General features: G+C 50.7%; 5 protein-coding genes across 5 annotated transcripts; 3 read left to right on the top strand and 2 right to left on the bottom strand.

Annotated features, from left to right (window-relative positions):
* PEX1 (Peroxisome biosynthesis protein pex1) lies at positions 1 to 4,179 on the bottom strand (the record flags this gene model as incomplete). The annotated part of the gene is made up of 21 exons (XM_036777256.1): positions 1 to 88; positions 140 to 228; positions 279 to 350; positions 405 to 677; positions 731 to 824; positions 882 to 986; positions 1,040 to 1,122; positions 1,176 to 1,311; positions 1,361 to 1,457; positions 1,508 to 1,616; positions 1,669 to 1,854; positions 1,911 to 2,120; positions 2,174 to 2,325; positions 2,383 to 2,481; positions 2,533 to 2,627; positions 2,685 to 2,777; positions 2,815 to 3,445; positions 3,498 to 3,612; positions 3,676 to 3,759; positions 3,817 to 4,032; positions 4,084 to 4,179. The coding sequence occupies 21 exons, from the start codon at positions 4,177 to 4,179 to the stop codon at positions 1 to 3; spliced, it is 3,123 nt and encodes a 1,040-aa protein (XP_036630876.1).
* Positions 4,180 to 4,626: 447 nt separating this feature from the next.
* On the top strand, positions 4,627 to 7,233 carry TRP1 (bifunctional tryptophan synthase trp1; the record flags this gene model as incomplete). Its single annotated transcript, XM_036777255.1, has 2 exons — positions 4,627 to 4,955; positions 5,004 to 7,233. The coding sequence occupies 2 exons, from the start codon at positions 4,627 to 4,629 to the stop codon at positions 7,231 to 7,233; spliced, it is 2,559 nt and encodes an 852-aa protein (XP_036630875.1).
* A 347-nt stretch (positions 7,234 to 7,580) lies between these two features.
* PC9H_007726 (uncharacterized protein) lies at positions 7,581 to 8,922 on the top strand (the record flags this gene model as incomplete). The annotated part of the gene is made up of 8 exons (XM_036777254.1): positions 7,581 to 7,667; positions 7,726 to 7,811; positions 7,880 to 7,964; positions 8,029 to 8,346; positions 8,402 to 8,525; positions 8,585 to 8,601; positions 8,655 to 8,834; positions 8,893 to 8,922. 8 exons carry the CDS (start codon positions 7,581 to 7,583, stop codon positions 8,920 to 8,922), a joined length of 927 nt encoding a protein of 308 aa, XP_036630874.1.
* Positions 8,923 to 9,157: 235 nt separating this feature from the next.
* Positions 9,158 to 11,009, bottom strand: MPK1 (Mitogen-activated protein kinase; the record flags this gene model as incomplete). Its single annotated transcript, XM_036777253.1, has 11 exons — positions 9,158 to 9,329; positions 9,387 to 9,520; positions 9,573 to 9,776; positions 9,839 to 9,920; positions 9,980 to 10,059; positions 10,116 to 10,406; positions 10,456 to 10,488; positions 10,540 to 10,608; positions 10,660 to 10,690; positions 10,741 to 10,775; positions 10,842 to 11,009. 11 exons carry the CDS (start codon positions 11,007 to 11,009, stop codon positions 9,158 to 9,160), a joined length of 1,299 nt encoding a protein of 432 aa, XP_036630873.1.
* An 871-nt stretch (positions 11,010 to 11,880) lies between these two features.
* Positions 11,881 to 13,733, top strand: PC9H_007724 (uncharacterized protein; the record flags this gene model as incomplete). The annotated part of the gene is made up of 4 exons (XM_036777252.1): positions 11,881 to 12,186; positions 12,248 to 12,585; positions 12,653 to 13,437; positions 13,501 to 13,733. 4 exons carry the CDS (start codon positions 11,881 to 11,883, stop codon positions 13,731 to 13,733), a joined length of 1,662 nt encoding a protein of 553 aa, XP_036630872.1.
* Between the last annotated feature and the right edge of the window lie 414 nt (positions 13,734 to 14,147).

The raw sequence follows: 14,147 nt of genomic DNA, 5'->3' as shown, positions 1-14,147 counted from the left end.
CTACATTAGGGACACACGATTGCCAATACCTACCCCGTCAGGAGGGACAGGTAGGTCACCACTACGATCTCCAATAAACTCCTTGTATCTATAAGGACATCAGACTGATTATGAGGGCGCGAGTGATAATGATACTCACATCCGATCAAGCCGCTGATGCTCTTCGGGCGATACAGATGGCCTAGAGGTTTTGAGAACTGATCGCAGATGTTCTTGCGTTATCTCGTGCTTGAAAAGAATCAGCAGGGGTGTATGTCAGCAATTCGAACGGAACGTACATGTTTGGGCGCAGCCGGAGGTGCTCGTTGCGTATTGGTTCGAGAGGTTGAAGCAGATTGTATTTGTCGCAACTAGCAAAGACAGTGTCAGCACTAATGATATACAGCAGGCCACAATATACTCACTCTCCGTTGGAGAGCCATCTCAGTGGCCTTTGAAGCGACCTTGCTGCCTTCTTTCGGTCCACCCACTATAGTGTACTCAATGGGGACTTCGTCTCGATTTGAAGGGACGTCAGCCGCAGGAAGATTGGAAATAGCTTGATGCACCACTTCAAGATGGGCGTTGTAAAGTAGAGCTTGCAGGTCAGCCCCAGAATAGCCCTCCGTGGCCTCCGCAATTTCGTCTAGATCGACTGAGGGAGCAAGCTTAACCTTCCCTGCGACTGCCTTCAAAATCTGTTGACAATGCTGAGTCGTTTTATTCTGGTATGCGTAAATGAAACACGTACGTCTTTGCGTTCGCTAGCATCGGGCATATTGCAGAGCAGCGACTTGTCTAACCGACCAGGTCGAAGTAAGGCAGAATCGATCATATCGGGACGGCTGAGGTAGCGTTAATAGCGTCAACGACGTCGGTACTCCACCTCAATCGGAACAGACCTCGTTGCAGCGAGAACATAAACGCCGTCCAAACCCTCGGCGCCATCCATTTGTGTAAGCATCTGGTTGACAACACGATCAGTCACACCCGTACTGTCGTGACCCCTGCAAGCACGGCGATCAATTGAGTTCGTGTGCGAGGGGTTGAACTACCTTGCCTCTTTGGTGCGATAGAGTCGAATTCATCGAAGAAAAGGACACAAGGTTTCGCAGCACTTGCCCGCTCAAACAGTTCACGGACCTATATAGCATTTCACGAATGAGATACGCCTTTTTTGGATCTAAATCACTTACGGACTGTTCACTGGCTCCAATATACTTATTCAAGATCTCGGGTCCCTTGACGCTAATGAAATTCAATCCGCACTCTTTGGCGACCGCTGATGCCAACAGTGTTTTACCGCAACCCGGAAACCCGTACAACATGATGCTACGATGAGTTAGTCTCAAAAAAGAGAACAAGGTGAGAAAAGACATACCCAGATCGCAAACGCAAAGGGGATTGCGCAAAGATCGGACCATACTTCGTCGGCCACTCTAGCGTTTCCCTAAGAACCCGCTTCGTTTCATAGAGGCCTATGACGCTGTCATAATTATAGTTGAGAACTGATAGACGTGCGCCTGACCTCCTACATCGGACCACTGGACATCAGACTTCTGCAACTTCACGTCTCTCAACGATAAAGGAGTAAAGTCGACTTGAGCGGCCTCGAAGTCAGCTATCGTCAACTTTACCTTAGGCTGTTGGTTAGGCTTGTGTCGCATCAGTGGTGATCATTCTGCCTACCGAGTCGGGGTCTGTTGCTGCGCGTAAAGCGACGCGGTGCATGGCTCTTGCCACCAGGTCTTGTAAATCAGTAGCAGAGTAACCTTCTGTTTGGGTCGCTAGTGAAGTGAAGTTTAGCATCGCATCGGGATCTTGGCGTAAGTTGACTGCGGTCTTTAGCCGTTCCTCGACTATTCTGGAGAGAATCTGCAAGGTGCCAAGGGCAGGATTAGTAGGGATATAGTCTCGGACTACAATCTCACATCTCTACGAGCAAATTTGTTAGGTGGTTTGACGTGAACCTCTTCTTCAAATATATGGGATTTGCTGATGAGGGGATGTAGGCCAGTGGTGGAGCTAGCAGTTGCAATAAGAACTATGCCTCTGAAGTTGGACGTCGCCATCCGGGATGCTGCAGAATATTGGTGCAAGAAGAGTTCAGTCAGATGCCTGGAACGGAAAGAATCCGCGTGCTACGCCAGAAAGCAATTTAGAATAAGCAAAACGAATTGAATTGAGTACTGACCTCTAACTCTGCGCTTAAGATTTTGTCCAAATTATCCATGATCAAGATCGACGGCTTATGCCACGCCGCCTTTTCGTACGCGTGTCTGAACAGAGCCTTCAATGTCGCGATGGGTTTCTCGGTGTAACGAGATAGGTCAATGTAATGAATATCTAACAGGACCCAGGCAATTAGCGTGAAAGGGCAACTACGATTCGGATGGAACTGACATGTATATGTTTTAGGGTCTTCTTGAAGAGACTTCGCTACGGCCTGCACAATAGACGTCTTCCCTGCTCCCGTACGACCGGTGATCAGTAATCCAGATACTAAAGGCAGTCAATATTTACATAGAGCGTATATTGTGCAGTATAACATACCACCAGGAACAGACTTCACCATAGCATGAGCGCGGAGTTTCTGCAAACAAAAGGTTCTACACGTCTCTAGGATATCGTCGACACCTGCAAGAACGCTGAGGAGTTGCGATACATTAGATTTTGCTATGACAAAGTAAAAGCGGCAGATTTACCTCCGCTCGTTCATCTCAGGAGGAGTAACGACGCCATTTGGCTGAGGCGGCGATGGTACGTCGAACGTCTTCGCATTAGACACTTCGATTATCCTGTACAGCGATCAGAAACCTAGCCAGTCTGACGGACGTAGTTTCAAACCGTATTAAGTCCCACTCTTCAATGTCGTCCTCAAGATTCCGGAAGACTATGTGATCATCTGGTACCTCGCTCAGCCAGGATATGTAGACTTCTGGCTCTTGTTTGGCTTGGTCGTGCGAGGTTTTAGCTTTCTCTTGACTGCCTCCAGCGGTCAAGACTGTCGGCAGTGGCGGCGAAGGTGCTGCAGAACTGGTAGACGGGTTTGACGAAGGGTCTACCGGGGGCTGTAAGCGTTTGACTGTATGCGCGTACAGCGTGCTGTTGTCGTCAGAACTCGGATCGGGTACAAGTGAGTTGGGGGGACGCCCTGTCCGTAAGCGCACGAATGTAACCCAAGAGATATAAGCGGTCCGCAGATCACCAGAATAACTATCTATCTTTGAAATAGCATCGTGTGGCAACAGGCGCTTCGGTAGGACTCTCGTTATACGAGAGCTTCCTTGTGGTGTTTTGGAAGGCGCCGAACTTGGCTGGGACGGAGTGGCGGATGTTTTGATGTCCTTTGAGACTTGTGCCCTTGCGGTTCCGTCTATCTGTTTATGTAGTTTAGGAGCAATGCTAACTTCTGTATTGGTCGTCAGAAGAACTGCGGTCCCTTTCGTCGATGGATCCACAGATACTAATATGAAGCTGAATACACAGAACGCGTGGAAATACTCGAGGAGACGCACCGACGCGTAGCCGAACTCTCGTTCTTCCAAGCACCCATATGTCGATCTCTTGACCAACCTTTGCCACTCGAACTTGGGATAGCAGAGTAGATTCAACATGAGCTGCGTGGATTTCCTATGTCACGAACTTCAGAAAGATAAACGAGGAGCGTCAGCTTGTAGACCAGCAGAAACTTACGATGATCTCCCAGTCGTCCGATGTGACTGGTTCCGTTGCAACTGATGTTGCAAAGGAAAGATCGTGAAGAAGACCGATCTCCACCTAGAGAATTCACGTTAAAAAGTTGAGGTTCACGAATCAAAGAAGGTGATCACCTACCAAGTCTCCCTGGGTAAATCCAAGCCCCTGCGCATATTGAGGGTCTATTTCAACAGTTTCGAAGCCCTTCTCATTGGGACCCGACGCGTTGAACTGTGCAAGTGACGATGCGGAGGCCATACCAGTCCATCCAACATATGCTTCTATCTTTACATTTGGGCGACTTGGACGCGATTCTGCGACCAAGCTAAGATGAACGGCAAGTCCTTGTGGACGCTACGGAATGGAGGTAAGATGTCTTCCAGCGACTACATAGGCTATACGTACGATGTTCCGTTCCAAGAGAGGTCCATAGATCGATATTGGAAGATTGACCAAGGATGAACGCAATGAATTGAAGTGGATTCTTGCTCGGCGAGGCATCGTTCTGGAGATGTGGTGGACGTAGAGTTTTGGCCGGCGTACATTCGCACAACTACCCGGGCTTTACTTCCGTGAGAATCACGTGGCAAGCAGCCTCCTAACTTTCGACCGTGACCTACATTGAGTATCTCGTTCCCACGCCTACGAGTGTAGACCAACGCCATACCGTTTCGATAAAGCCGAGCTTGTCGAGGGGTTGGATAAGGTAGCTGTGTGATAAATACGCGTAATTAACTCGAAGAGAGATGGACACTTATTCAGCGTTCCGAACACTCAGGCCAAACCTGCAGATTGGACGATGCAGTGACAGCGGAACGATCGCTTACCTAATCAAATCCAATATGTCCGGAAAGTAGGTGTTTTCATATCTTCTTCAACACCGGAGTGATTGTATAGCGTGGGGCTATATATTGGGCCATTGCAGCACCCCAAATCAAACGCCGGAAGATGTCTGCACCAGATTCACTACCCCCTACGCTTGCCCGACAGCTAGACGTGCTGCTGATCGACAATTTCGACTCCTTCACCTGGAATCTCTACCAGCAAATATGCCTTCTCGGTACAGACGTCGTGGTCATTCGAAACGATGCTATTACGCCTGCGCAGTTACCCCTCCTCAAAATCAACTCGCTGATCATCTCGCCTGGTCCGGGGCACCCAAAGACAGACTCGGGGATATCCAAGGCGGCGATTGCGTACTTCCAGGGAAAGGTGCCTATCCTCGGTGTGTGCATGGGCTTGGAATGCCTGGTTGATCTTTACGGAGGCTCTATCGCGTGAGTCGTATACATGTCTGCTGCGCTCACACTGGAATATTTGCCTAGGTATGCCGGGGAGATCATGCACGGAAAGGTAAGCCGTGTCAGGCATGATAACCGGGGGTGCTTCAAGGGCATCCCACAAGGCATCAAGTCGATTCGCTACCACTCTCTCAGCGCATCCCTCAGCACGCTTCCCCCTGAACTCGCGATCACCTCGACGACCGAAGAGTCGGGCGTGATCATGGGCGTGCGCCACCGGAAATACACTGTGGAAGCCGTGCAGTATCACCCTGAAAGCATCCTCAGCGAAGGCGGCGACGACCTAGTGAAGAACTTCCTGTCGTTCCGGGGCGGGCTGTGGGAGCAGAACCCGCATGCGATGGTCAGCGACCCGAACATCCCGCCGTTCGATGCCACGATTCTGCCGCCAGACCCGGAGATGAAGAAGCAGATACCATCGATCCTGGACCGCATCTACAAGCAGCGGCTCGAAGACGTCGCGAAGTCACAGGCCACACCTGGCACGACTTATGCTGACCTAGAAACCCTTCTCTCGCTGAACGTCGCTCCTCCGATCATCCCTTTCCTACCGCGCCTCAGACAGAAAGACCAGAAGCATCCTTCGTTGCTTGCCGAGGTCAAACGTGCTTCGCCGTCGAAGGGGCCTATCAATACCACAGTTTCGCCGGCCCACCAAGCTTTGACGTATGCCCTCGCTGGAGCACATACGATATCTGTGCTGACTGAGCCGAAATGGTTCTTGGGATCGTTGCAGGACATGCTACACGCTCGCTTAGCCGTTGCCAATCTCCCAAACAGGCCTGCCATCCTTCGCAAAGACTTCATCCTTAGCCGGTATCAGGTCCTAGAATCGCGGGTATGGGGAGCGGACACCCTGTTACTGATCGTAAGCATGCTGAACGAACCACTACTACGCGATTTGTACAATTTCTCTGTTTCGTTGGGCATGGAGCCCCTCGTCGAGGTGAACAATGCCAAGGAGATGGAGCTGGCGCTCTCCCTTCCCGCGAAGGTCATCGGGGTCAACAACCGCAACCTCCACAGCTTCGAGGTTGACATGAACACCACCAGCCGCCTCACTGATATGGTGGAAGGCAAGGGCGTCGTGTTATGCGCACTCAGCGGCATATCCAGCGCGGCCGACGTAAACAGGTACGCAGCGGAGGGCGTCGGGGCGGTGTTGATCGGCGAGAGCTTGATGCGAGCTAAAGACACTGCTAAATTCATTCGCGAGTTGATGTCGATACCGGAACCACCCGCCGTCGAGGGCAGATGGGGCGCCAAGGAGACGCTCGTGAAGATATGCGGGATACAATCCAAGGAGGAGGCCGTCTTCGCTGCCGAGGCGGGGGCTGATATGCTCGGAATCATCCTTGTGCCCACGTCGAAGAGGTGTATTGACTTGGATGCCGCGAAGGAGATCTCAGCCGCAATACGATCGCTACGTTCCGCTGCTCCGCCGCCGCCCACTGCAGAGGCGTTCGCGAGCAACGCGCCTTGGTTCACTGCAAACGCCATCCGGCTGTCCACGCATTCGCTCCGCCCCCTCCTCGTCGGCGTCTTCCAGGATGCCCCTCTCGATGACATCCTGCACGCCGTGGCTTACCTCCAGCTCGACATCGTGCAGCTGCATGGATCGGAAACGGTGGAATTTGCACGGCAGATCCCTGTGCCTACGATCAAGGCATTTCATGTCGGCAAGGGTTCGGGGTTGGGAGGTGTCACGCGGGGCGGAGCGCACCACTTCATACTTATAGACAGCTTGAGGGACGATGGGAGTGGTGTAAGCGGGGGCACGGGCAAGACTGTCGATTGGGACTTGGCGAGGCGTGTTGTGGATGCTGGAGAGATCGTGCTCGACGGAGGCGCTTCATACAATGCGCAGGTACTAACTATCGTCGCGAATGGCGACACTACAACGAATGACGACACTACTGCTGCTATCCCTACAACCGATGAAGCCGCGACAGAAACAACGACAACGGCTGAACCCCCGATACCACAAGCCCCGGCCTCGCAATACCCTTTACCCATCATCCTGGCAGGCGGCATCACAGTCGACACAGTGGCCGAGGCGATCAAGAAGGTGAAGCCTTGGGTGATTGATGTCAGCGGCGGCGTTGAAGCTGGAAACGGGCCCACGAAAGACCTTGACAAAATACGCACGCTCATCGCCATTGCGAAGGGCTGGGTGCCCAGCGCCCCTGCTCCTCCTGCTCCTGCCGAACCGAAGGACGCTGGTGTAACAGACGACGCTGCGGTCGAGCAGTAATTCGGATTGGTTTTGTTTATGTTCGTATGCAAGAGGCAGGCGGAAAAAGATACTCTGACACGATTTGTTCGTATGTATGTATTGGAGATATAAGTGTTATTGACGTTTTGGGGTACTGTGGAATTGCCGAATGGCGATAGGCTGCTACTAAGCTGGCGAGGCTCCCATGGCCGTGAATGTGTGACCTAAGCTCGCGACTGTGAGAGTCGGCTTTGATCTGGGTCAGATATGGTGCACGCGCTGCCTATGTCATTAAAGATGCAGATGAGTAAGTCAGGTGGAGAGATGCTATTTAATGAGGAATCTAGAAAATCAGTGACCCACTTTCGTGATCGTGCATCCGAGTCATGGCCGACAGCATCTTGAATGAGCTGAACGCTGCTAATCTCTTCGACCTCCGCGGGGTGGTTGCTGTAGTCACAGGAGGGGGGACGGTGCGCACAATCTTGGTATCGATATCGATGATCGAGATGTGGCTGACGCTTTGGATAGGGCATTGGGATGATGATAAGTTCCACCCTCGTTGCGAATGGCGCGACTGTGTATATCATTGGACCAGATCAGGCAAATCTGGACAAGTCAGTTATATATACATTCGACGTCCTATCCCATCCGCTGACATTGTGTACGTGTTCGCGTTCGGCAGAGTGGCTAGCAATTACAATGCTGCCTGTGTGAACGACCCTCGTAGAGGACGAATGCATGGATTGGAAGGCGACATCCGACTCAAGGTCGGTCCCCCGCGCTTCCTTATTTTGGCGTTACTGATCACCTTACGCCTCTCGCCCTTTATAGTCAGAGGCCAAACGTCTCGCAGACGAAATCAGCAAGAGGGAGAAATACGTAACCGCATTATTCAACAACGCTGGAGTTGGTGGTGGCAAATTCGACAGACCGACCGAGGCTACCGCGGCTGCGTTCGTCCGCAATCTCTTCGACGCGATAAATCCTGAGGACTTCGATAACACGATACGCACGAATGCGGTCGGTGCGTACTGGATGAGCATCGCATTCCTGCCCTTGCTTGAGAAGTGGAAGAACGCGGACGAGCCTGCTGCGAGGAAATTCGTCCCGCAGATCATCATGACGAGCAGTATGAATGGTTGGACCAAGGTGGGACCCATAAGTGTTTTGGGTCGAGTGTTTCTGGTACTGAATGATAACTTAGGATGCTGCTACTTCGAGCTTCTCGTTCCCGTACCTCTTCTCCAAGAGTGCTATAGGCCATTTTACTTCTACTTTGGCACACGAGCTGCTGCCACTTGGGATCAGAGTCAATGGAATAGCACCTGGTTAGTGCATTATCTGTATCGAGTTGTCTCCGCCGTCGAATAACCTTGTCTCGTCGCAGGATTGTTCCACACCGAGGTTCGTACATCCCCAGCGAAAATGTGTGATTGACCCTCACGAGAATGCTCTAGATGGCCATACCAGGCTCAGCCGACGAGCTTGGGGTATCAAAGCCCACCCACAAACTCACTTGGCCCTTCCAGATTCCAGTCGGACTGGAGACCGGGTCGAGATCTGATATGGGGACCTTGGCTCTGTTCCTTGTCGCGAATCACTTCGTGAACGGCGAAACTGTCTTGATCGACGGAGGAGTAAGCCGTTTATCACAATTTTTCACTAGCATGGTTAGCTCACGACTGCTGCCTGTAGACGTTGCTCAAGCATCCGTCATCTTATTAGTTACGTCTTGGTAAATAAGACACACTGTCGACGTCGATATGTAGAGGCATATTTGTCGACAACTAGCGCAAGAATCGAAAGAATTTCTCCATCGCCCTCGGTGTGCAAGCACACTGATTATATATAAACAAATATCCGGAAAGCTACAAGACGGACACCGATATAAAAACATCCAAATTACTCTTTGTACATAGGGTGAAATTCTGCTACTTCATTTGTACAAGTATTGGTCCATCTAACGGCGCATACCACCTAGATGTGTTCCTGCGAGCTCGCGTTCAAGTGCCTCACTAGGATCATCCATTACAGGAGAATGGGGGCGATCGTGCGGCACGGTGAATCCAGACGTAGAGCCATGCTCTTGCATAGGAGAGTTCAGGATCTCGTCGCGAGTAGGGATTGGAAGGCTACGGTCCCGATGATTAACGAACGTTTAACGTCATTATCGAGGGGAGGACTCATACCTGTCTTGTCGCCGGATCTGGCCCGCAGCTCTGGCTTGGGCGCGAACCTCAGCACGGAAACTGTTCACCTCTTCCACAATCAGCTTCTTCATTCCTTCGATGCTATCTTCCTCTTCAAAGGAGAAGTCGAATTTCTGGTCCGCTTGTTCATCACGGAACTTGGAGAGGGAACATTGGATCACTTACAGCTTCACAGGTCGGTTCGTCAGCCGGGTCGTGCCAAACTTGGAGATACGGGTGGTTCAGTGCCTCTTCGCAGCTTAGACGCTTAGCGGGATCAAAGCATAGCATTCGGGACAGAAGGTCGATGGCGTTTGGGTTGGCACCTGGGAATAGAGTCGAGAATGGAATTCTCGGTTTGATCGGTAAGGAACGAATGTAATCTTGGGCCTATAGATCCGCACAAGCATCAAAAAAAAAACGATTCGAGCGCAGCAAGCTGTTAAACTTACGCGAGGAGAACCGACTCGTCGTAAGGTGTCCTCCGATGGTGTTCCCAAATAGTGCAATATTTGGTTCAGCTGATCGACATAACTGTGATGTGTTCGATCAACGCCGAGTCGTTTGATGCGCCCGCTGAATTGAACACTCACTCTCTACCTTTGTAGATAGGCTTTCCTCCAAGGAGTTCAGCAAGAATGCAACCGACCGACCACACATCAATGGCAGTGGTCTATTTATAACGAAGTCAGCGAAGAAGCGTTTCCATGACGGAACAAAAAAACATACGTAGTTGGCGAAACTCAACATGATCTCCGGGGCTCTGTACCACCGAGTGGCAACATACTCAGTCATGAACCCTTGGTTACCTGCTGCTTTTGAGGTGCCACCGCCCGGAGTATATCCTCTTGCGAGACCGAAATCGCATATTTTGAGCTCACAATCAGCATTGACCAATAAGTTACCAGGTTTGAGATCGCGGTGAAGCACGTTGGCCGAGTGAATGTATTTCAGCCCACAGAGAGTTTGGTATATGAAGGATTGAAAATGGGCGTCGGTGAGTGGTTGTTGTGATCGAATCTGCAAGTTGAATGAATATTAAATGCATAGGATAAAAACAACTCCATACGATCGCATGGAGATCGGCCTCCATAAGTTCTTCCTAGAAATATTCAGCATTTATTTATATGGACCGTGCCCCGCAGCTGCTCACATAGAGATAAACTTCGTCGAAGTTGCCGTCTGGCTTGAACACAATATCCATATCATACAGGCAAGTGATCTAGAGGCTTCGTCGACACTGATTTGATCGAACGTGTTCTAGGTCACTCACATTCTTGTGTCCGCGGAAATGGTGGAGTAACCTAGATAAGAACTCAATTTCCTCAATGCTTGCGGTGTATTCTGACCTTACCTGATTTCACGCAAACATCTCTTGGTTAAAATTCGCTAGTTGTTAGGATGGCCCGTTAGCATAATGTAGCATCTAGTTCGACATTCGACAACGCAGCGCACTTTAGTGTTGATATTGGTTATCTTCTTGATAGCGCAGCCCTCGCCTGATCTGCGGTGTCTTGCAGCGACTACACATCCATAAGCGCCCTGCCCGAGTTCCTTGACAAACTGGTACTCGGAGTCGACTACGAAGGTGGAGTTTAGAGCCGTGAATGTGTGCCTCTGCATTATGGGGAGGGTGCCAAAGCGGTTGAAGGTAGGATCAGAGAAGGATTGATCACTTTATAGCATTCACGCTAGATCTGTTATGTTGGCTAGGGGCACATCGATGAGCTACAAACATAACCATACAGGCTGTCCCATTAGGCGCTTCAGCGCTTATCTCCTTCTTCTCGACCTTCACTAAGATCTTTCCTGTATTTCCATTCTTTGGTATTGAGAAGGATTTTCCGGTCCGAACGATTGGGTCAGAATGGCTGATTCTAGGTGGGTGCTACGTTATAGAATCCTTACTTGGTTATAGTGAATGCAGTACTGATCAGTTGCACTGCCTCAGTAGCATAGATTAACCGCAGAGCACTCATCTTATTTAGTTTGATGAGAAGAGGGGGCATCACACCTGCGAACACGACGGGACTATGTTGCATTGTATTGACGGCCCGAGACGGCACATTCGTGCCTCATAAAGATTTCACGGTGGCAGTGAACATCACATCCAAAGTCGTTCATCAACTGTGATCCTTTGGATTTGACTAATTGCTCACCGGTAACAGTGGTTCTTTCCCGAGGCAACATCTTTTCTCTCAGTCGCGTTCTCCCGGTTCCATGGGCGTGGTACTTTTTTGACATGACTGTGAGGTGTTATTGCCCCAGTTTGCAGTTCATGGATGTCATTGGACGCGCTTGGCGCGAGCTCGAGGGAGCTCTCACCAGCGGGGTGAGAGGCCGATGCTTGAAGCGACTCGGCTAGTGCTTTTGACACAAGTTCATCTGACCTCAGTCTCCCATCGGCATAGTCTCTCCCATGAACGTTTGAACAAGCATATATACCTCGACCTCAAGGGCGGTTTGAAAGCGTCGTCTACTCTGTTGGGTTAGAATGAGACAACCTTATTCCTTCTACGCACTCTCCGCCTTCTTCGCTTTAATAACCGCTGCTCCTAGTGCCCCGCAATGGAGCTTCAATCTCAAAGAATCAACCAGTGGAATAGTCGCCCTCGAATCTATTGTCGTCTCCCCCACCCTCGCCATCTTCTTTGACCGCGCTTCAGATGACCCTTTGCAAATCAACAATCACTCTGCATGGGGTGTCCTCTGGAATCTCGAAACCAGTACTGCAACGGCCCTTGACGTGTTCTCAAATTCCTTCTGTGCTAGCGGTGCACTTTTGAGCAATGGAACCATGGTACAAGTTTTATTTCTATACTACATTTCCAATAATGACCATTTATGCATTGCTTTCCCAGGTTAGCGTCGGAGGAGACCCTCGTGGCTTCAGAGGAAACCCTGTCATCCAACCCGGGAATCAAGCTCTTCGTATCTTCGAACCCTGCGCCTCTCCCACAGGCGAGGGTTGTACCCTTTTTGAGAATCCAGATACACACCATCTCCTTGAAAAGCGATGGTATCCCTCTTCCATCCGTATTTTCGACGGAAGTCTTTTGATTGTCGGAGGAACGCACGTCAATGCGGCGTTTTACAACATAGACCCAGCGAACACGTTTGAATTCTTCCCCGCAAAAGAGTCTACTCCACGGCCGTCTGCTTTCCTTGAACGAAGTCTTCCATCAAATCTGTTCCCTCGGTAAGTTATAAGCTGGTGTCCTCAACCTCCGTACTAATTGTCTCATTTGTTCGTGATTGATATATAGGATATTCGCTCTCCCCGATGGTCGCGTATTCATGGTCGCCAATAATCAGTCCATCATCTATGATATTGAAGCCAATACCGAAACGATCCTGCCCGACATTCCCAATAACGTGCGAGTTACCAACCCCATCGACGGATCAGCCATCCTCCTCCCTCTCTCCCCACCCGACTATATTCCGGAAGTTCTCGTCTGTGGAGGAACCGCAACGGACACACTCGACCCCTTGCTTCTTTCCTCTCAAACTCCCGCGTCATCCCAATGTAGTAGGATTAAACTTACCGAAGAAGGAATTAAGGCTGGATGGCAGGTAGAACACATGCTGGAGGGACGCACTATGCCGGAACTCGTTCATCTACCCAACGGACAAATCGTCATCGCTAATGGTGGCGGCTCTGGTTTCGCTGCCATCGCCACAGTCCCTGACCCCATAGGGAATTCCAATGCCGACCACCCCGTATTGACGCCCTCGCTGTACACCCCCGACCTCCCTCTTGGCCGCCGAATCAGTAACAAGGGTATGCCTACTACGAACATTGCTCGTTTGTATCACTCCAGCATCACCCTAACCCCTCAGGGCAACTTCCTGGTTGCTGGAAATAACCCAAATGTCAACATCAATACAACAGTGGAGTTCGCCAGTGAGTTTAGAGTCGAGACCTTGGACCCTCCGTTCATGTTCGTGGAGAGGCCCAAATTGTTGAGTGTGCCGAAGAAGTTAAGATTCGGGCAGAGGGTTAGCGTTCCTATCTCCATCCCGCGGTCGTTGAGAGCGAGCAATATCAAAGGTATGCTTTTAGAAGATGAGTCTAGAAGACAAGTATTCTAACGCCAGTGTCATCACTTCTTAGTCTCCCTCATGGACCTTGGATTTTCGACCCACGCCTTCCATTCCAGCGCTCGACTAGTGTTCATGGATGCTACTATCTCGCCGGGTAGGAACCTGCTGACATTCACAACGCCCCCGAATGGCAGAGTATATCCCCCCGGACCAGCGACGGTATTCTTGACTGTGGACGATGTCACCAGCGAGGGTGCATGGGTTATGGTGGGTAGCGGGGCACCGCCGCCAACTTTGGAGTGATTGGTTGGGTAGGGTAGCGAAGAAGCAAGTTCGATGGGTAATCAACTATACCCGCAGCTACCTATTGTTCAGTGGGTATATAGTAAGACCGTATCAACCCTCGGCACAATTGCAATACAGCCTTCTTAACATGCCGTTTGCAGATCCATGTGTTGATTAATCGATTACCACTAAGTTTAGTCGTTATTTTTACTAGGCTCCATGATGCATTGATGAAGCTCAGATTCAGCGGCGGCCTCAGCGCTCGCTGAGGATTTTTTGCTATTCCAGAGGTCCGTCCGGAATCGCTGGTTGAGTAGCACGGCTAGCCAGAGATCATCGCACTCGGTAGACAAATCCAGCACAGGTTCACGAAGTAAACGGCACACCGCATATTCGCCCAACGGATGGAGTATCGTAGCAAAGGGTCCTTCC

This window comes from Pleurotus ostreatus (assembly GCF_014466165.1).
Source record: "Pleurotus ostreatus strain PC9 chromosome Unknown scaffold_5, whole genome shotgun sequence".
Classification (NCBI taxonomy): Eukaryota; Fungi; Basidiomycota; class Agaricomycetes; order Agaricales; family Pleurotaceae; genus Pleurotus; species Pleurotus ostreatus.
This window is presented reverse-complemented; position numbering and strand designations above follow the sequence as displayed.